Below are 22,531 nucleotides of genomic sequence, written 5' to 3' on the forward strand. Positions count from 1 at the left end.
ATGTTAGTAAGTCCACCGCTGCTGAGCATTTTGCTGATACATATTGCAGTTTATCTCAGAAATCCTCATCGACTGTTTTCTCAGAGAACAGAGAGGAATTAGAAGGTAGTCATAGAAGGCCTGTCTGCCTTGTACCGTGCCCAAGCACAATTGTCTCCCCTCCCCAATACTTGCTCACATGCACTTTTGTCACCACCATATGACTGGAAATCAGGAAAAAAAAACCTACCACATGACACAATGAGTCTCATGATTAATGTCCATATTTTTTGGTTTATTTGGAATAATTTTGGGCCAGAACCTCTTCAAGGCTAACTGGAACTCATTTTTCATGGCCTCACCGAGTTCCTCCCACACGCAAATTTTTGTCACAACAGCTACAAAAGCCAGATCCTGCTTAGCCTGCCAGCACCTGTTTCAGGAGTTCCACAAGCTAAGTAAGCTAGGAAGGCCTCCTTCTTCAGCCTGATGGCTCCCTTGACGACTGGTGTCCAGCACCGGGCTTGGAGGTTGCTACCGTGACAAGCACCAACAACCTTATGGCCAAAGCTCTGCACAGCTACCTCAGTTCAATGTCTCCAGCCTCCACTGGGATTCAAGAGAAGTTCTATCAGTGGTGGACTTGGAGATCTCCCGGACAGGGGCTTCTGCCAGATGTTCCCGGCACATTTGAGTGCCTAGACTTTAATGGTTGTCCATGATGACCAAATTTTCTCTTAGGCAACAACAATAGGCACTGACAATAGCCCACTGGACAATCATGAAAAATATATACCAGGGCCCTTTATTGATTTTTACTGCTGCCCCATAAAACCATACATCCATGATCGGATCAATCACCATCTCGTCAGTCCACGCATCGCTACACAATCCATTCAGCCAACTGCATATATTTTGCTTGCCTGCTGCATCATCAGTCTACCTCACCAGTGTCACACTGATGAATTTGCTTGAGTACATACATGCATACGTAGGTTGTACATTAGGGGACACCCTCAGAATGTACACATCAAATTTGTACATCTTAAGTACCTGTCACATGTTTTATGCACACCTGCGATGTAGTTTTCCGGATAGTTCATTTGTGTGGGTATCAATGGGAATTCCAGCTATTTTTAGTGAGCCAGACCGTTTGGCTCAGCTCAGCAGTAAGAGCTGGCTCTTTTAACTGCCAAACAATTCTTCATTGAGTTCAATTTTAAGCTTTTATAATTAAGGCTGTAACCCATTCCTAATAATACTGGATCATCCCTTACTGGGATGCTTATACAGGACGGGTGGCAACTCTTTCTATGATTTGGCCAGAATTAGCAATGTCGAACGTAGTAAATTAGTGTTTCACTACAAACAGTAAACACGGCACATCTGATCCTTATGCATAAATGTGTCTTACAACTTGGCCATATGTATTGAAATTTGAAATACATACAATTGACCCTTGAACAACACCAGTTGGGGCAGTGGGAGTCCACTTTTGCATTGATTGTAACATAAAAACAGTATGTATTACATAAAACATTTTTTTTTTTTTTTTAAAAAGTCATTCTACAAATGAACTCTGGTACTGCACAGCTTAGAGGACAATGCTAATCATCTCTGTATGCACTGGAAAATCGTTATGAATTTTTTTCATTTTTGACATCCAATGTTAGTGATACATATATCTACAAACAGCAGAGTAATGGTTCTGACGTTCAAACCTGATGATGTGATGATTGCAATTCCCAGCGATGATGATGATGATGATGATGATCTAATGAATATTGATCATACAGCCGAATACGATTTAAAGTCAAACTTGTAATTTAACAGATTGGAAAGAATGAAATTAAATTTTGTTAAAAATTGTCATTCTTTCAAATCAACCCCATGGGGGTTTGATCATTTCATACATTTTGTGTCAAAGGATGCAAAGGAGTGAATGTTATAGATTGTAAATAAAATCTGCATGGACTGTTTTAACATAAATTGCATCTTTGCTGTCGAGCTTATTAGGTAAGCAGTATGCAACTTCCTCCGAGCTGCTAACTCTGCACAGACTGGTCTTACCTCATGTGTGACCCATCACCACGAAATGAGTCTTATGGGTGTATTTCTACCAGTGCGACTTAAGACTCATTTCGTGGTGATGGGTCACATATAAGTTCAAAATCAATCCTGAAGAATTAGTAGTCTTTTTTTGCAGGGCAACCTCATGTAAAGGCACATAAGCTAGAGTTACCGAGGAGGTTGCTTTACGGATAACCTGGAAAAATCCTTAAAATTGAGCACTGCATTCTTACTCTGCGTTTGTGTCTACCAGGTCTATCCAACACTTTCTCCCTCCATCTGGTCCAACTCACCACCAGATAGTGATCAGTTGACGGCTAAGATCCTCTCTTCACCTGAGTGTCCAAGACATGTGATCGCAGATCTGATAATGTGATTACAAAATTGATTCCCCAGCTGCGGCCTGGGGTGCTTTGGTGCCAGGTGAACCAATGAGCACCCTTATGCTCAAACATGTGGTTAACACAAAAGCCCAATAACAGAGCGCCACTTGGGTTCAGATCAGGCAGGGTGTTCTTCCCACGGCCTGGCTCCAGGGCAGGGACCCGGAGTCACATAGTGCTTAATCTTGTTCTTCATAGGAGTCTCCTGAATAACGTAGAGGGAATATAATAAAAAAAAAAAAGAAAAAGAGTTTTTGAAAATCAGTGGATGGTTGTAATTTACAAAAAGTTACTTTGAATAAAAATATATAAAATGCGAACGATAATGCTGATGATAAAGCCTGTGCGGATTCGGCGGGCCCACCGTGTCACAGCCTGACACCTGCTCCTCCTTTCACTGTTTGGCTCGCTGCAAAATGGCCACGTTTTATGAATGATCCGGGTGGCTTCGTAACTTTATAGACATGGATACTTATTTACACGTGGGCTAGATAATATGGCCAAGAACAGTTATCATGATAAAAAATACAATGTAAAGATTTTCCTTTAGGATTAAGTCACATGATCGTGGCAGGCAGTTCTACAATGACACTGTGGACATATTTCCTGTGCTTTGTGGCGTGGTAATGCTGTGCGTGCAAATCGTCTATGTAGCATTTGACCACTGACACATTTCTCTGTAAACAGTGCCTTAGGCAGTTTCACTGCCCTTCTGTTCTCTGCCTCATTATGTTTACAGCAAGTTTATGTTCAGGCGGATTACAGATGCCATAAACGGCTTACATGGCCTCTGATTGGCTATTAGTGACGCCCTCTGTGTCAAATTCCACCTTAATACATACCAATCAATTTTTTTGGGGGGTGAATCTTACCTATGACCATATGAACATGCTGGTTCTGCTGTGTTTGGCCATTTACTCTTTGAGTTTTCTGTCTTTCTGCCTGCCTGTTCTACTCCATCCATCTCCAGACCTTCCCCCTTGCATTGTTGACCTGAGGAACCTGGAGGTGCTGAATGTCTTCAACAATTATATTGAGGAATTGCCCAGCCAGTTCAGCAGTTTGAAAAAGCTGAGGCATCTCAACCTGGGGTGGGTGTCCTATGATCCTTGCAGTTTTTTCTTCTAGTATGTTTTGCGCTGAGTTGAGCCGACTGCTTCAATCTGTAATGTGTGGGAATCAAAACCTCAGCATAAATGTTTGGTATCCCATTCCGTGTAACATTTATGGTGGCATTTCAGGATGTTTGCTTGGACGACCACAATGTATTTAATAGGTATATTCCAGTAACCAATACAAAATAAGAATATTAAAAATGAATTAAGAAAATACAATTCTTGGCAATGTTTACATATATAAAATAATACTTCTGTCTCTTGCACGTTATCTCAAGACTGAGACAGCGGGACTAATGGCTTAGCTATAAACATACGATTGAGACAGTACATATTAAGCTAAGGAGGTCGTTTCAGCCAGGCCCCAGAGAGTAAAGTCACTTAAAAGTAAACACTGAAATGCAGCACAAGTTCCAAAGAACCATCGCTGAAATAACGTGGAGGTTGTTGGCCTGCCTTCGCTTGTAAGGTGGACTCCTCAGCTATCCATCTCACAATCAGCCCCTTCTTGAATTGTAGCATCACACCACAATTAAGTTGCACATGAGATGGAGGACGTAGCCCACACCTCATGGACCATCTTACCCGCCAATCAGAGGCTCCATTGTTCTTCCCCTTAAACTGTAATTTTACCATCTCGGTTTAGCAACGACTTACGTTAAGTTCTTTTGTTTGACAGCAGGGTCACTCTGTCTCAAATCCATAGTCATTCAAGCGTGAGTGTTCAGACTCAGCAATTGCCAGCTTGTGTCACATTAAATAACAAGGAAGTCGTTTGACGCTAATTGTAGTAGTAGCGAATGAGCTTGCCCCTGATTGCCAAAGCTCGATTCCCACTTCCCCGCAAGTGGTAAAGTGCAAAGTTTGTGCAGATTTGCTATATAACTGAAAGCCAGCCGTGGAAGTAGTTGGCCCCTTAGGAGATTTCCAGGCACAGTGGAATATGCCTTGATATTATATTTTATATGCGGTTACCCTTAAATACGAATGAGGGAAAATAAAAAAAATTATGTGGGAGGTTTTTCATGGACAGTAGAGTCATCTTATTGCCATTGGGCACTTAGACAAGGTCTTTAACCATAAAAACTGTTCCAGTGGTGCTGAATAAAATGACTGACTTTGTGTTTGCACCTCATCCTTCACTTTTACCAGGGAGCAAAATGGGATATTCAGAAACCAAAGAATTCCTATGTACAGGGATTGACATAACTGGCACGCAAGTACTGTAGGCATTCACCTACAACGCAAATATATACGTATTTTTTCCAGAGCTGTATATTCACCACTTCTTTTGTAACAGGTGAATGTGTTGTAAATAAACCTCAGAATCCATTGTCATGGGATTTCACAAGGCCACTAAGTATGTGAGCCGGATTTTTCTTCAGCACACCCTGCAAATCCTGCAGGCTTCTCGTCACTGCATCTGCCCCGAAACTGAGCGCTGAGAGCATTACCTATATGTGAAACTTAGCTAATAGGCTAATAGCGGCTAATGTCCAGTGTGTGACGTGGTACGTAGGGCTGACACCCCACTGACCCATGCCGTGTGTGTTCAGCATGAACAGGATGAGTGCCTTACCACAGGGCTTCGGTCCTCTGCCTGCCCTGGAGATCCTGGATCTCTCCTACAACAATCTGAGTGAAGCTTCCCTACCTGCCAGCTTCTTCTACATCAGTGAGTTTCCTTTACAGAGATGGCACTGCTCCTTCTTCTCTGCTGCTGCTAATCTGTCCGCCTCCTCCAGTGCACTACACACACTACGGTCCTCATTTACTCTTACCCTGTAACCCCGTATTCTTACCTGTTCTTCCAGCACATAAAAGCAACATTGTTACTAGAACAGTGAATTCATTCAGATTATTTCATTTGAAGGTCATTGACTAACCCTCCGATGCAGCAGAATCCCTGAGTGAGATGTGTTTCATAGTAATCACTTAATGAAACCGCGGCTCAAATGTAATCAAGGGTCGTTTGATTCCCTTCCTCCGTATTCATCGTGCCGTTTTTAAATTCTGATGATGGCAGAACTTCAGAATTGCATCTGATTCTGAAGGAAATCTGATTAATGAGCAGAGAAAAGGAATCAGAGGATGGAAACAAAGCGTTTGGCTCGCCGTACAAAAGCACAGAGGCTTACAAATCCTTTGCCAATGAAAAAATGGCACTTTATGTTTTAGAAGAAGAGACTCAGTGATAAATATACAGGAAAATGATGTCTCTGATACCAGTTTTATATCATTTTTAATTTAGACCGCTTTGTCTAATCTGTATTACCCACAAAACAGTATTGTGTACAGGGGTCATTTTTATCTTAACACTAACATTATCATTAAGGTTTGCATTAAACCAAAAGAAACAGAATGTTCTGAAGGGCATGAACCTTTATAGTGATCTTTGGGGGGTTAATCTGAGGGTGCATGCATGGCTGTTAACCAAGCTCAGAGCCGACGCTTCCACCAGTGTCTCTGGGCTTACGTGTCTCTCTGCTTGTAGTCACCCTGCGGGCACTGTACCTCAGTGAGAACAACTTCAAGGTCCTGCCTCCAGACATCGGCAAGCTCAACAGGCTACAGATAGTGAGTGCTTCACCTCACTGGCAGTTCATTTAGGTTGTGTGCTGTTTGTTATGATTGCCAGCTGGCATGGAGTGTGGCATTGTGGATTGACTGGAACTGAATGCTGTACCTTGGTTCACGCTAGCTTGTCTGACCCAGGACACAGTAATTTAATGATGTCGTGTGTGTTCCTGTGTCCTGCTCCCTACAGCTCTGTCTGAGGGACAATGACCTCATCTCCCTGCCCAAGGAAGTAGGAGATCTGGCCCAGCTGAAGGAGCTACACATCCAAGGGAATTGGCTCAGCATTCTCCCTCCTGAGTTAGGTAATGATAACAAACAGACAAACTACAGAAAAGTCTATACAGTTTGGGTGCTTTTACACTGAAGTTCCGGAACCTGGTACCTGGTTACAAGTTCCTGGGCTGTGGCCACATTCATATGTCACTTTCACACCGCACAACAGGAACTGGGACCTTTATGCTATACGAGTGTGGGAGATGCAAAAGGCTTGTAGGTTAAACACAATTTTATACAAAACTATACTGCCACCCCAAAACAATGGAGGATGAGCAAGGAGTTTTGTTAGTTATTGGGGAGAATAATCGTGATCAGAATGGGCCACGGACTTTAATTTATATTTTATTTATATGATGTGCCACAAGTTATAATGCATATTAAATGTGGTGAGAAGATTGATCTTTCATTTTTCACAGAATAAAAAAATTATGTAATGTTATTCCATTAATGAGGCAAATTTCACCGCCAGCAGCTGCAATATTACACAAAGTATATTGGTTATCAAATTAATTTAGAGCACAAATGTATTGTAATTTATGTACAGAACTAACTGCATATATGCTCAATTTTTACTCTGCTACTTCCCTACACGTTTAATTAACTTCCAAGTCAGGGCTCATGTTGGTAATCAACCAATCAATAAGTTATCGCTGTAAACCACTCCAGAGCAGATCGTGGTCAATGATAATTACCTAGTCTGGAGTAGGGACTAAAAACAGGTACTGGAAATGACTCCGAGAAACTGCAATCAGGCTGAGATACTGCGGTTTGAACGTTACAAAAGTGTCTGTATGGTTCCTGAGGTACAGTAGCTAACACATTAGTGCAAGTACAAGTGTCTAACTAGGCCAGAGTTTGGCAACCTTTTTAAAGCAAATTTACAAAGAGCCACAATGGATAAATAAGGGGGTTTGAGATGCGATTTTTAAATGTGACATGTATATATGCATATAACACAAAAATAAAAGTTCAAGTACTTACAAAAACTATTATAGAAAAACTATTTGGGGGGGGGGGGCTCTCCGGTTTAAATCACCCGGACGCATAACAGCGCAAAGGTGACTAACAGTACAGCACTGATTAGCTGTGTAGCAATAGTCTTCACTCTCATCCCTCCTTTTGTTTGGCCCTGTAGTCGCTGCGCTTCGCTCTCCACTTCAGTACTGTAACTCTGCTGACCGAGTAGGAGCAGTGCGAAATGTCCTCACCACTCCGAACTCAGCTGGCTATAATATGTAAATCTCAGAAAATATAATCATTTTTACGAAGACCTGGGAAGGCGTGGTGATGATTTACTACTAAAAGTATGTAAAAGAATTAGGAATCCCAATAAACATTGAAGCGTACATCCAATCTCAGGTGCTTAAGAAAACTCTGGAAAACATACCATTTAACCAGAGAGGTAATCTTGTTTTAGCAAATGACTTTGAGGATGACTTTGCCACCCATCCTGTATTCAGAGATACAAGCTGTCCTGTATTGTTATGGGATCATCCTGAACTGAAAAAGTAAAATGCAGCGTCCCATTTTAGATCTATATGGGACACCATTAGTCCCATATTTTGCAAGCACATTCAATAGTTAGGGGGCTAGAGGCAATTCTTGAAGTTTGGAAGTGATTGTGATGATAGGATGTAGATGGTTTGTTCATTCCACTATCAAAGACCTGCACATGAGAAGACATGCCTTGAGTGACACTTCCTGTATGGTGATGGAATCTTCAGGAGGCCTTGGCTTACAAACCACATTTTGAAATATTTGCAGAGGTTTGACAATACAAGCTTGTAGCCTATAGTCAGTAATGAGATGCAGTAGTTTAGAAAGATGACAAGTGCCAGGACGAGAAGGTCCAGAATTCCTCCTATTATACAGAGCGATTAGGCTCCAGGACCCCCCCCCCCCACCTTTGACCCTGATCAGGATAAGCAAACTGAAGATGGATGGCATGTATGGCTGAGTCCTCACATCTAAAGCGTTCGTTTACCAGTTGCTGAGCAGAACCAAGAGAATTTTTGTATTCGCTCTACAGCAAAATCTTCACTTGTATCTTGCTGGGATAGTGAAGGTTAAATACCTTGTCCCTTCCTAAGCAAAAGAGTGTCCAGCAACATATCCCCTGGGTCCTACTAGAACAAACCCCCTTCATAGCAGTAAGCTCAGTTTACAGCAACACCTGGACTGTTGTTCTTGTGGATCCAGCATGAAAATCAACAAGATTTTCATAAAAGAAGACAGTGAGAGCAGTGACCATAATGATGAGTGATTAAAATATCCAAACTTCATAGAATGTACAGTAGAGCCTAAAGAGTTCTGTTGAAGTTATATTGTATTTGTCTTGTCATTTGGGTTATCGGATTCATTTATTGTCTGTTGTAGACAAAACATCATGTCTGGAATAATAATATCCATCAATCCATCAGTCCATCCATTCAGCAATCCATCCATCCATCAGGTTTAATTGTAGTCTAATTTTAGTCAATTCTTTAGTCATATTTTTCTCAGAGAGGTTAATGATACTGAAATGGATTTCTCCTGGCTGTATAAATTCCCTTGAAAAGCAAGCAAACCTAATACATAAGCAAACCTAATGCATAAGCAGACCTAATACATAAGCTGACCTAATACATAAGCAAACCTAATACATAAGCAAACCTAATACATAAGCAGACCTAATACATAAGCAAACCTAATACATAAGCAAACCTAATGCATAAGCAGACCTAATACATAAGCTGACCTAATACATAAGCAAACCTAATGCATAAGCAAACCTAATACATAAGCAGACCTAATACATAAGCAAACCTAATACATAAGCAAACCTAATACATAAGCTGACCTAATACATAAGCAAACCTAATGCATAAGCAAACCTAATACATAAGCAGACCTAATACATAAGCAAACCTAATACATAAGCAGACCTAATACATAAGCAAACCTAATACATAAGCAGACCTAATACATAAACAAACCTAATACATACTGTAAGCAAACCTAATACATGAGCACACCTTACTGTCATGCCCGGCTCGTCCGCTCCTCGTGTGTGCCACGCCCCCTGCCTTCCCACGTGCATTTCCTTGATTGTACCCTGCTGTATCTGCTTACTTTGATTAGTCTTGTCTGGTTTTAAGTCCTGGTCTTACCTGTTAGCGTGGTCTGTCATTGATGTTAGTCGGCGTGCCATGTTCCCGAGTCCTCGTCCTCCCAATAAATCCCCGTTTGCCCTAAGTCTGCCTGCTTGCTTGCCTCTCCGCTCATCACCTTACCCGTGCGCCGCTACCGCCGACGGATATCGTGACAGAATGACAGACCCCAAAAAGAAGCGGAGAGGGAGGAGGAGAGTCCCGCAGGAGACGATCCGTCTCGGCGCCTGCTCGCTCTCCAGGCTTTGGCTCCCGACAGGGGACGAGAGGGAAGTACCCGCCCTACCTCCAGCCCGGAGGCTGACCACACGCGACCCCGATCCCGTGTGGAAGTACTGGTTCTCCAGTGAGGACGAGGATGAGGAGCCCTTCCTCTACCCATACCCGGAGCCGGAGGCCTTTCTTCCGCCGTCCGTTTTTACGGACGTCGCGCCGCCTCCCGCCACCGCTAGGCGCCAGCGAGGGAGAAAGAAACCGGCGATCGCCGGTACAGAGGACCTCCCTCCGCTGCTCGCTGCAACGGCCGGACCCGAGGAGCTCCCTCCGCTCCTGCCGCCCGCGGACCCCGCTCCCGTGCAGCCGCCATTGCCGGCGGACCCCGCTCCCGTGCAGCCGCCGCCGCTTGCGCAGCCGCCGCCGCCTGCGCTGCCGCCTTCGCCTGCTGCAGCTCCCGGGCAGGCGCCCCCACTGCAGCAACCTGCAGCTCCCGGGCAGGCGCCCCCACTGCAGCAACCTGCAGCTCCCGGGCAGGCGCCCCCACTGCAGCAACCTGCAGCTCCCGGGCCGGCGCCCCCACTGCAGCCACCTGCTGCAGCTCCCGGGCCGGCGCCCCCACTGCAGCCACCTGCTGCAGCTCCCGGGCCGGCGCCCCCACTGCAGCCACCTGCTGCAGCTCCCGGGCCGGCGCCCCCACTGCAGCCACCTGCTGCAGCTCCCGGGCCGGCGCCCCCACTGCAGCCACCTGCTGCAGCTCCCGGGCCGGCGCCCCCACTGCAGCCACCTGCTGCAGCTCCAGGGCAGGTGCCCCCACTGCAGCCACCTGCTGCAGCTCCAGGGCAGGCGCCCCCTCTGCAGCCGCCTGCTGCAGCTCCCGGGCCGGCGCCCCCACTGCAGCCACCTCCAGTTCCTGACCGAGCTCCAGTTCCTGACCGCGCTCCAGTTCCTGACCGCGCTCCAGTTCCTGACCGCGCTCCAGTTCCTGACCACGCTCCAGTTCCCGGGCAGGCGCCCCCTCAGCAGCCGCCTGCTGCAGCTCCCGGGCAGGCGCCCCCCCCGCGGCCTGACCGTGTTCCTGTCCCGGCGCCCCGGCGGCCTGACCGTGTTCCTGTCCCGGCGCCCCGGCGGCCTGACCGTGTTCCTGTCCCGGCGCCCCCTCCGCCTGCAGCAGCTCCAGAGGCGCCCCCTCCGCCTGCAGCAGCTCCAGAGGCGCCCCCTCCGCCTGCAGCAGCTCCAGAGGCGCCCCCTCCGCCTGCAGCAGCTCCAGAGGCGCCCCCTCCGCCTGCAGCAGCTCCAGTCCCTGTCCTAGTCCCCGAGGTGGTCCTGGACAACTCCATCTTAGCTCCTCCCTCTTCGGAGGTGGAGGAGCTGGAATGGGACCCCTCGGGGACAGAACTCGTAACCCCTTGTCCCTCGCCCCGGCGACATCGACCCCGAACTAGGGTCGGCCTGTCTGTGTCCCGCAGGGGAAGGGGACACAGACGCAGGGCTGGGGTCCCGCCCGCCCTGCCCCCTGGCTCGCCCTCCCTCGCCTGCGCTGGGGCTCGGTTGGCGCCTGCGGGTCCTGGCCCTCCGGGTCGGCTGTCGCCTGCAGGTCCCTCTCCGGTGCCTCGTCGCCCTGCCTCGCTCCCCTCTCTGGGTCCTGGTCGGTCGCCTGGGGGTTCCCCGACGGCGGCTCCTCGGTCGCCTGCGGGGCCCTTACCTCCGGCCCTTTCCCGGACGTCGCCGCCTGCTGCGGCTCCCCCCTCCTCCGGGCCTTCGCCCTGGCCCCTTCCTACTCCCTCGTCCCCTTCCCCGGTGCTCCCTCCTGCTCCCTCCCTGGCCCCTCCGCGGGTCCCTCGCCCTGTCTCCTCGGCCCCTCCGGGGTCCCCTCCGGCTTCGGCCTCCCGGCCGCCTGCGGCCCCTCCGGCTGCCTCCCGTCGCCCGCTGGGGCTCCCTCGGGCTCCCCTCTGTTCCCCCTCCTTGTCTCCCTTCGCTCCTCCCTTTGTCCCTTCGGTCCTCTCTCCTCCTTCCGCCTTTGTCCCACCTCTCTCTGCTCCCTCCGGCTCTGTTCCTCCTGTCTTTGCTGCCCGTCCTCCTCTGTGCCCTCCGTTCACTCCTGGCCCTTGTGTCCCGCCTGTTCCTTCTGTGTCCCCTCTCTTTCTCTGTCGGTCCGTGTTCCCCGTCCTCTGTCAGGTTTTGTCCCTGGTCCTGTCTTTGTGCCTGTTCTGTCTCTCTGTTTAGTTCCCGGTCTTTTGTTCTTGGTTTTGGGTTTTGTTTTTCAGGTCTTGGTCCCCTCGTCCCGTTCGTCGCCTCCTCCTGGGCGCGCCCGGTGCAGCGCGCCTTTGGGGGGGGGCTCTGTCATGCCCGGCTCGTCCGCTCCTCGTGTGTGCCACGCCCCCTGCCTTCCCACGTGCATTTCCTTGATTGTACCCTGCTGTATCTGCTTACTTTGATTAGTCTTGTCTGGTTTTAAGTCCTGGTCTTACCTGTTAGCGTGGTCTGTCATTGATGTTAGTCGGCGTGCCATGTTCCCGAGTCCTCGTCCTCCCAATAAATCCCCGTTTGCCCTAAGTCTGCCTGCTTGCTTGCCTCTCCGCTCATCACCTTACCCGTGCGCCGCTACCGCCGACGGATATCGTGACACCTTACACATAAGCAAACCTAATACATAAGCACACCCTATACATAACCAGACCTTATATATAAGCAGACCTTATATATAAGCAGACCTTATATATAAGCAGACCTTATACATAACCAGACCTTATACATAAGCAGACCTTATACATAAGCAGACCTTATACATAACCAGACCTTATACATAAGCACACCCTGTGATGCTTAGTTATCTAGGCTGAGAATTCCTACCTTGGGCTTTTTGAACCTTTCTAAACTCCTACCTTGGGCTTTGCCTTACCCCATGTCTTGTGCTTTTCTTGGCTGGCGGTCATCGCCGCACTCATTGCCAGTCACAGCGCCTTTCACACTTACAGAATTCAGATATTTAGCCTGCCTGACAGTCCACTGCAACGCATCGCTGACTTCGTCGGGTCTCGTGAACAGTTCACAGATATGCCAGTGCCGATCGCACACCGATTTGCCTCAGATCTGGGGGTTTTGTCTGAAATCTCCAAAAACTGTGGCGTAAAATCTGGGCTAAAATCGTTCAGTACAAACTCAGTTATACTGGAAGCGGCCATTTGCGCAAATATGCACCAAGCAGGAGAAACAAATCATCCAATGAGAAAGATGCATAGGGACAGTGAGAACTGGTACATGCACTTGCAGATTTATGTGTATGTAAATGTTTGGGGAAAAAGAATAACAACCAATGCTTTGAGATGGTTGCTGTGATCTAGGTTGTCTGCCCAAATGGAGCCAGCAATTTCATCTCCTCTTTACACGTCAGAGCATAACAAACAGAGATTTACTGGCCATCCAGCTCCTGTCTTCAGCCAAGTATTCCTCAGTCTTTCACAGCTGTGATAACACATTTGTTTTAAAACATATGTACAGCTGCGTGTCATATGCATGACAATGAAAACTCACACTGTGTGTCCTAATAATACCACCAAAAGGCAGCGTGTACAAGATGAACACACTTAGATCCAATGAGACCAACAGGGATATGCAACCATCATAACCAGCTATAAGCACGTTATTCATGACTATTACAAGTGCGGTTTCAGTACCATGATTTGGCCTAAACTCTGCAAAAATATATATATAGAGATAGCTGAAAAGTCAGAAATAGGTCTGCAATTCGCCAAATCATTGGGATCCAGATTTTTATTCTTGAGGATGGATCTGACAACAACAACTTTGAGTGAATGTGTGACATACACTCATCTTTAAGACTGGGGTATCATATGATGTAATGTACTAATTGCTAGTGGTGCAATCTAGAGCTAGTGGGGAATCTGGAAAACTTAGTAATACACCACTTAGGTTTTATGTGGTTTGTATGTGTGGTTTGTTTAAGCTCACGAATTTGGTCTGTATACCAAGGTGTGTTTTTCTTGTCTCTAAGTCATTTTTCTTAATGGAGCAACACAGTCAAGACTGCTACAAAATGCCTGTTCAACCACTTGGAACACAAATTCAGATTGTTGTGATCCAGCAATTTTTTTTAATTTGGTGCAGCTTTAGCTGCGTTGAAAGATGAATGACCAATAGGATGTCAGTTTTTGCATGTGATGAGTATTTTTCGATTGGAGGAAACCTTTCTTTTTGTTTACAACACTAGCCTATATTGATGGGCAGAATGATTATTCCATTGGCCTATAGCATCTGGGCAGCCTCCCCTTTCTCCTCACTTATTGGCTGCTCTCCCTGATCGTAGTCCATACCCTGCTCCTTATAAGAATGTAAACATTTAAATTGCAAAGCAACAAAACTGTATTTTAACATTAGAATCAATTCTCAAATGATGACAAGGGGCAAATAAAATTCAGAGCAATCAACCTGCCCTGCATGTTTTTGGACCGTGGGAGGACACTTGGAGTCCCCAGCCGAAACCCACACATACAGCGTGCAAACTCCACACAGAAAGGACCCAGGACCAAACCCAGGACTTTCTTGCTGTGAGGCAGCAGTGCTAACCACTGCACCACCATGCTGCCCTATTTATAAACATATTTTTATATAATTGATATCCAATATAAATCTATTAAAAATAATAAGCTGTTTTTTCTCTATTGCTGTTTAACCGATAATAGATTTAAATGCTGCCATGTTTTCAAAATTAATTTAGCTTATCCTGAACCTACTATCTGAACCTGACATCGTGAATTGGAGGTCTTTTAGGATTGGATGTATCCAGTACAATCGCCTTTTACTTTTCGTGACTCAAAAGAAACAAGAAAAAATACCATTGTCACTAGTGCATGTTGCCAGTTTGAAAATTTCTTTCTTTTCATTCCTCAATCTGTTGCGAAAAGTTCTCATCGTGTTCGGTGTGAAAGTTTTTGATCTGTCAAATTCACATCCGAATATCTTGCAAATTTGTGCAAATTCTCTTTGCGTCCCGTTCAGTGTCTTACACCTGACCTTTTCCACAGGTAACCTGGATCTGACAGGCCCTAAGCATGTGTTCAAGGCAGAGAACAACCCCTGGGTGATTCCCATTGCCAGACAGCTGGAGTTGGGCACATCGGACGTCTTTGAATACATCCGCTCTGAGACTTTCAAGTAGTAAGTGATCGTTGCCTATTGGTGGCTGCTGCGATTGAGAGCAGGTCAATAGGCACATTGGGAAAGCAGAGTAAGGCACACACTACGATTGTCACTGAGCATCCTTAGAAAAAGCACTGTCACTAAGCAGATTGGGAAAGTGGACCGTCACTAGGCATGCTCAGAAAACACTAACTGACCACTGAGAAAGCAGACTGACACTGAGTACACATTAAAAGTAGCATGTGGTGTGGTGGGCTGGTTGGAACGAGCTACATGACACCCCTCAGCCTTTCTGCAGTGTTGTTATTGGAATGATACTTCCCATTTAGATCTCTATACATTTTATTAAGACTCTATACTTTTATTAAGTCGAAACACCAGCTGTTCACGCAGGGTTATCTTACACATCAGCCTAAATATGAAAATGATCTAGAAGCTTTATCTCCGTAGATAAATAACGATAAATATCCGGATGAATGATACCGATTAAATAATTATCTCAGGCACATGTTAACCCCATGTTGCTTACCGAGTGAAATGTTTGCTTGTGTTTAGCGGCCTGGAGCCCCCCCGCCAGGAATACCTCCCTGCAGGGCTGCTGAATCACTCTCTGTGGGGGGTATAATTGCTCATGTAAGACTGGGTAGGGGCACGTAAGGCAACAAAGAGGGGGCGTGTTATGGAGCACTGGCTACTCCTGCTATGCACCGACACCCTGCCACCCACCACACATACACACATGCAGGTGTGTATGACTGCCTTTGCCTTGCTCTGGGGTCTTACCTTTGACTCCCATTTTAACTTTAAATTATATGAAGACAAATGTTCTTACAAGACGGCTATACAGAGTGCATACACCATGCTTATGTCTGCATTTATGCATATATGCATCAATTTTTTTAATATGCATTGAACTTTCGGATGCAAATATTCATCACAAATTATTATTATTATTATTATTATTATTATTGTGTTATAATGGTAGCTGTACAAAGAGATGGTGGCAGAGGTGAGCTACAGTAGGTGCCTCTTGGTATTAGTGATAGATATGTCCACCAGGGAGATGGATCACTATGATTTTCTCGGCAAAGCTGACAGCCTTGTATAGCATATAGTGTTCTTTACCATCGAAGAGTAGATGGTGTACTGAAATTCAGCATGTCACTACATGCTCAATAGAGCAGCAGTAAAAGGTCACCAGCAGCTGTTTGGGCAGGTAAACTTAGTGTCATAAGTGTCTTGATAAAGTACAGCTTCAGTTGTGCCTTCTTAACCAGTATGGTGAGGTTGCAGAGAGGCCCTCTGATGATCTCAGTACCCATGATGAGTTCCTTGGACTTAATGGTGGACCAGCTTGTTCTCTGAGCACTATTCTGAATGGTGTAGATGGTATAGAGCATAGGGCTTAGCACACAGCCTTAGGCTACACCAGCGTGTCAAATAAGATCATAACCTAAATGTTGCAGGGTGGTTAGTAACGAAGTTAGGAATCCCACTGGCTGGCCGAAGCCTAGGTCAGGCAGTGTGGAGACCATCCTTTCTGGGATGATCTTGTTGAAAGCTGAGCTGTGATTGAATAGTATCCTAAAATACCCTATATTGACAAATGTACTGGGACACCTGGCCATTACAGCCACAGGAACTTTTCTGGCACCCCATTCTAAATCCAGGGGCCTCAACATGGAGTTGATCCCCCCCCTTTGCAGCAATAACAGCTGCCACTCTTCTGGGAAGGCTTTCCACAGAATGTTGCAGTGTGTCTGTCCGAATTTTTGCCCATTCATCCAGGAGAGAATTTGTGAGGTCAGGCGCTGATGTTGGACGTGAAGGCCTGGCTCACAGTGTCCATTGTAGTTCATCCCAAAGGTGTTTGATGGGGTTGAGGTCAGGGCTCCGTGTGGGTCAGTCAAGTTCTTCCACACCAAACTCGCCCATCCATGTTTTTATGGACCTTGCTTTGTGCACTGGGGCACAGTCATGCTGGAACATGTAATAAAAACTAACAACTAATAACAGCAGACTTATTTCATTTTAGGACATTGGTTAGGATGTTTTGTGTTTTGTGGAACAAAACTTCATGCAATTAAGCCAATATCGTTTATATAATTTTTTTTTTTAAATGATGCAACTTTGTTGTCTGAGTTGTGACTGATTGGCTGATTTATGAAAAATGAAACAATTTTACGATTATTTAGAATACTTTCTTGTGCTAAGGATTTTTGTGAAGCCGGGGACTGCAAATCGACTGGTTTTAATTCTCATAACAACATGTGCACATCGTTTTAAAACGTTTCTTTTTAAAAGGAAGGCAAAACTAAATGCTGTCGATATAATCAGAAAAGATGCTGACGCTTTCGAGAATTTTTTACTCTTTGTCCTTATTATTTCATTCAGCCCTGGTATGAATGATTGCAATGCCAATATCTTCTCCTTGATCAGTCCGTCGAAGTACAGATCTCATGTGCTTAGGTATCTGTAGGGTTCTCTTGTACCACTGGGTCCTTATGCATTAAAACTGAGGTGAGTTTCAAGTATCTGTTGGATAGAACTTGGTCATGCTTTGCACATAGTTTCTAATTTGGTAAGCTCTAGAAGGTTCTGTAAACATTCCGCTTCTTCTTTGTAACTCAGTGCAGACTTTGAGGAGGCGGTGTTGGTACACTTCTCTCCTCTGTTCATTTCTTTTTTCCTGGCAGAAGTTTGCCTCCCTGGGTATTTCGATGAACTGAAGACATCTTTTGAAGCAGGCTTCACTGCACCCATGGGACAGACCTCAAAATGAACACACTGAGCATCATGCACTTAATACTGTGTCAGAACACACTAATTACAATGTGCTTTACGCAGTGTCATCACATATTGAATTCTATATGTTTTAAACTCTCTCAATGAACAATAAATGCTATATAGTTTTTCCTCTCTTAGTATACTCTGCACTTTTCACACTGTCAATATACAACAAATGTCATGAATTTCATGGTGTTTCAGTACCTACTAAATGTCGTACGTTTTACACACTGGATGCTTTGTCTTTGACATCCTCTCAGGAAACACAGAACATTGTTTGCGGTGCTTTTAACTTCTCTGCAAACTGATACATAACGGTGGTGAGAGGTCATATACACACATACACACACACACCACTTTTTTAACCTGCAAATACAGTGGTGCCTGCGGTTCACGAACGTTGTGGTCTACGAACAATTTAGTTCACGACTAAAAATTTCGTGAAAAATATACAGTATACAAATACAAAATTTGGTTGCCGAACAGATTCCTCATCCAGATTCCTTTTTTTATACTAGTGTAGCACCAGCAGGGCGCATTTCCCAGCATGCCCCGCATGTGCCACATGCCCCGCATGTGCCACATGCAATGCAAGTAGAAGGACCACAACAAGCACCCATCCAGCACCCAACCCGGAAACACAAGGTTGTAAGACTCCGAACTGCAAGATGCACACACAGCGGACTTGCTTCTCATACAAATTGGTTCATGACCACTTCCTGGAACGGACTGTGTTCGTGAACCGCAGACATCACTGTAATCAGACATTCAGCCAGACAGCTGTCACATTAATACCGCGAAGAACCACATTCATGCTGGTTATCAAACAAGTTTATAATGCAAACGTTACACCAATGAATGCCATTTAGCTGCTGTATTTTTATTTGTTTTACCTCACCAGCAACTTAGAGCATTGAGGCCAGTAAAGAAAAGATTCTTAAAGAGGTGTACAATAGTCATTTGAACAGATAGGTATGCTGAAGTAAGCATACTCACCAAATATGACGTCCAGCCCATCAGATCCGCCTGACTCTCCCGTCTTCTCCCTCATGTGGCACTGATGAGCCACGCCTGTTGCTTGTTGCCCCTCGTTAGTCGTTGAGGAGACTGCCACATAACATGAAAGTTCTGGGAATGTTTGCTGTTAGCTGGGAAATGGGACTGAATCACAAAACCAGAACAACCACAACAAGCCTATAAAGTCACCAGTTATCCAGCACACCACCAGCTGAACTCCAGCTAATCGGGGCCATGAACAACCAAGACAAAAAGCCAAGAGTTACAAAAAAAAAAAAGTAAACCAAGCTAAACCAAGCACAAACTAGGCTCTGAATTAAAAAGACTTCTGAGCCCTATATTCTAAGATCAAAGATGATGACTGTTTAAATAACATTCAGAACTAATTATCTCAGAGCAAGATAACACTGGCCAAGCTCAATTACCTGATTGCCAATGCAGGATAACATGAAACCTTTTAATGGCAATTCATGCTATTAATAGTTATCGGGTACTTCAAGGAGGGTGGCTGAGGGCTTGATGGCAGGATTGTGGGTGTGTAAACATGTGTGAGTATAGGAGCATGAGACTGTGTGTGGGCTCTGTGTGTGGGCTCTGTGTGTGCATACGCACCTGCTCATAAACAGCTTCTTAATTAGAAATTATGAGGGTGACATTGTGAAAAATGTATGCTTAATGTGAAGGAGTAATGAGCTCAAAACATCTGAATTGGAAGAGAGCAGGATACTGACCAGTGCTTCTGACAGTGAGTAAGGAGCAGACCCATGTAATACAGTACCACATAGCCTCTAGACTAATTGTTCATTGGGGTGGGAGATCCTTGTGGTGGGATTAGAGTTACCATCATCTTCAAGCGCCTACTGCCGGCATTATTAGGCCCAGGCAGATTCAAATGTTTGCCCACCTGACATGCATTTTTCATGGGCAGCTCATTAGCCTAACAGAAGGGGATGCTCAGGATTGATGGAAGGGTGTAGAAGCCCCATTGTTTCTTAATGTCTCCTAAATTCTGCTGTGGGTCCGCCGTAGATATTACTCCCCGCCATGTTTTATTCATGCTCTCCCATGCTTGTCGAAAAAACAACAACAAACAAAAATACCTTCTGGTCAGAGCCGTCTGCAGCTGGATGGAAAAGGGATCCCAGTTACTCTCCTCAGAGAGTCCTGCAGCATACTGTAGCTTCCGAGTTCTCAGCACTCTTGGGGGTAAGTTGATGGCGTTGTCAGAGCAGATGCAACAGAGAGCTGCAGTCTCATTGAAACTCACAAAATAGTACAGGACACATCGGCACATTTAATCCTACTGTATAGGATTCGGATCCTGTATCCCTGATTTAATGACGGACCACTGCATTGGAAAATGAGGTATAGTATGGTAGAGCTCCACCTCAGTGCTAACAGTGGAGCTGTGGTGCAGCTCGGAAAGCTACAGACAGGTTATTACCATGTTGGTCCAATGGGTCAGAGGTTGTTTTAATAACTGCAAGCCAATTAATTGTATTCCCAGGACTCCTCTGTATTAAATCGTGCACACAATTTAAAGTTCCCACAAAATACTAAACCAAGATCACATAATCCTTAAAATGTTCTCATTATTTACTGTTTTGTGTCCTGAATTAGCTATTTTGAGCTCTCAAATTAATTTTCAATTTAATTAAATGTAATGTTTTTGATATTTGTGTTCGTGTCTAAATAAAAATTGACTACAAAGCCAAAAGCTGCAGTAAAGTGCATGAACGCTATGGGTTTTATGTTATTTAATGTTTATTTAATGTTTATTTGCTTTGCTTTGTGCATAATTTGCCTCCCCGTCTAACCTGGTCTTATTCTAGTAGAAATGGCACTTGTACTAGCACTGGTCCAACTAATTCTGTAGCAGAAATTAGGTACTAGTCTTAATTCCATGCATGCGTTGACCCTTCCACATCCCAGGGGTTAGGAGTGCAAGTCCCCCACCATTTGGAAAAACGAAGCGAAATGATAGGAGAAACACGAAATTAAAGACCATTGCGAGATACCATGGGAGAGGCTGCCATAAACTTTCTTGCCATCCTCCAGTTTAACACTGTACATATATTTTATGCATCTGTGAGTTATTCATGAGTTTCACCTGCAGGCCTTTGTGTGCCGTCTGTGGCTTTTGCAAAACTCCCAAAATCCGCGATGGGGAAAGCTGTATATTTATCATTTTTATAATAATATATTAGGTGATCACTGATCATTGTTGACACACCACAGCACACAGTGCACAGCTGCCCAGTGTGTCCTCTGCATTTAACCCATATGTGACATGGTGACACAGCAGGGGGCAGCTAATTCAGCTCATGAATATTCATACATCTCTGGGCCTATTTCTTTATACTAATGCATAACATGTCTCCCATTCCAAATACATTCTGCTGTACTTGTTTTAATGGGGAAACAGTATGCTTTGGGGCCATTTACTTACCATTTACATATTTATGTATTAGGTAATTCTTTGTAAGTGATTTTCTTTACTTTAATGAGTAAGATACACAGTTTTCATTACTGATTTGCTGTACATTATATTGTGGGACAAACACATCATTGTTGTGGGAAAGCACATCTATACTTCTGTTTGCTGTCAGATTTATCACTCTCATAAATGCCAGTTCCTGGCGACCCAAGAATTAAATTGCATTAATCAGCCTGTTCAAAATCTTGTGGTTTTTTTCCCATTCTGTCATTATGTTTGGCTAACTGGAGACACACGCCTTCATCAGTCAATCCTCACTAAGTTTGACAGTTTGATCAGTTGATTGATTTTTTTTAAATAAGGGAGGCCACTCCCACCACTTCTGGGTTATGATCATTTGTTGGGGGGGGGGGGTGGGGGGGGTCAGGGGCTAGAGCACAAAACACAAGCATAAAAAATTCACACCAGGAACACAGCTTTCACAAATCGAACTCGGTCGAGAGGTGCCACGATTCATAGGTGTCGGCATGCCAGTCCGGTTTGCCCGTTTGCCTTTGTTTTAGTCCATCAGAGATGCATCTCGATCCATGTCTGTACGTTTTAGCAGGCATGTTTTGTTTTGTCCTGTTCCAAGTTTTCAGTCGAGTTGCGGTTACATTTTTCTCGACCAACCTAGTATATACAGTATGAACAGGTCTCAGCCCATAGAAACTTTAGCAGGAGTGGTCAAGTTCCAAGATTTCGGTCAAGGTACAAGTCGAAAATATTGAACAGACCTGCTTGAAGTCCGAGTTGATCAAGTTAAGAGGCGTTCGAGTTCCAAGGTTCCACTGTATTTACAAATCAAAGTAGTTCTAACTCTTGGCTGTTTCACTTACAGCAGTGTTTCTCAATCCAATCCTCAGAGACCCCCAGACACTGGACATTTTTGCTCCTTCCCAGCCCCCAGCCAAAGAAGAACACCGAATACCTGCTACAGGTGTGCTGGGAACTGCAAGGGAACAAAAGCAGTGACTTAGGCTATGGCCACTCTGTTATGTTTTAATTTAAAAACAAAGATATTATTCTCAGTTTTCGCTACCCTGGAGTTTTCAGCCCCCCAAAATAGAAACTTTTGACAACATTCTCAGAGCCATATACTTATGAAAATTAAATTTTAGCACTGAAGAGTGGATAAGTGAAAACACAGACTCTAAATGTGCCCTAATTAGGTCTTTACTCATCACATGGCCTTTCCCTGATTGGATCCAGCTAGTTACAATGTCTCATTTTCTGATTGGTCACCTGGTCACCCTACAAGGAAGTAAACAGTATTCCAATATGTAGAATATTGATAAACTGCTTTCAGTCGTGCTTTCCCTGTTG

The 22,531-nt window shown here is 45.0% G+C and overlaps 1 protein-coding gene across 8 annotated transcripts in view; it reads left to right on the forward strand.

Moving 5' to 3' along the window:
• Window positions 1-22,531, forward strand: part of LOC125740738 (complement C1q-like protein 3) — a 58,477-nt gene that overhangs the window by 10,302 nt on the left and 25,644 nt on the right. For 5 of the 8 annotated variants that reach the window (XM_049012311.1, XM_049012315.1, XM_049012310.1 and 2 more), the window contains 5 exons: window positions 3,403-3,523; window positions 5,104-5,222; window positions 6,042-6,124; window positions 6,315-6,429; window positions 14,811-14,943. In XM_049012311.1, coding sequence (XP_048868268.1) covers window positions 3,403-3,523; window positions 5,104-5,222; window positions 6,042-6,124; window positions 6,315-6,429; window positions 14,811-14,943 — 571 coding nt within the window. Of the gene's footprint in view, window positions 1-3,402; window positions 3,524-5,103; window positions 5,223-6,041; window positions 6,125-6,314; window positions 6,430-14,810; window positions 14,944-17,621; window positions 21,513-22,531 lie in introns of those variants that run through there. The other 3 variants (XM_049012316.1, XM_049012317.1, XM_049012312.1) reach the window with 2 other exon arrangements.

Source organism: Brienomyrus brachyistius, chromosome 4 (genome assembly GCF_023856365.1).
Source record: "Brienomyrus brachyistius isolate T26 chromosome 4, BBRACH_0.4, whole genome shotgun sequence".
NCBI lineage: Eukaryota > Metazoa > Chordata > Actinopteri > Osteoglossiformes > Mormyridae > Brienomyrus > Brienomyrus brachyistius.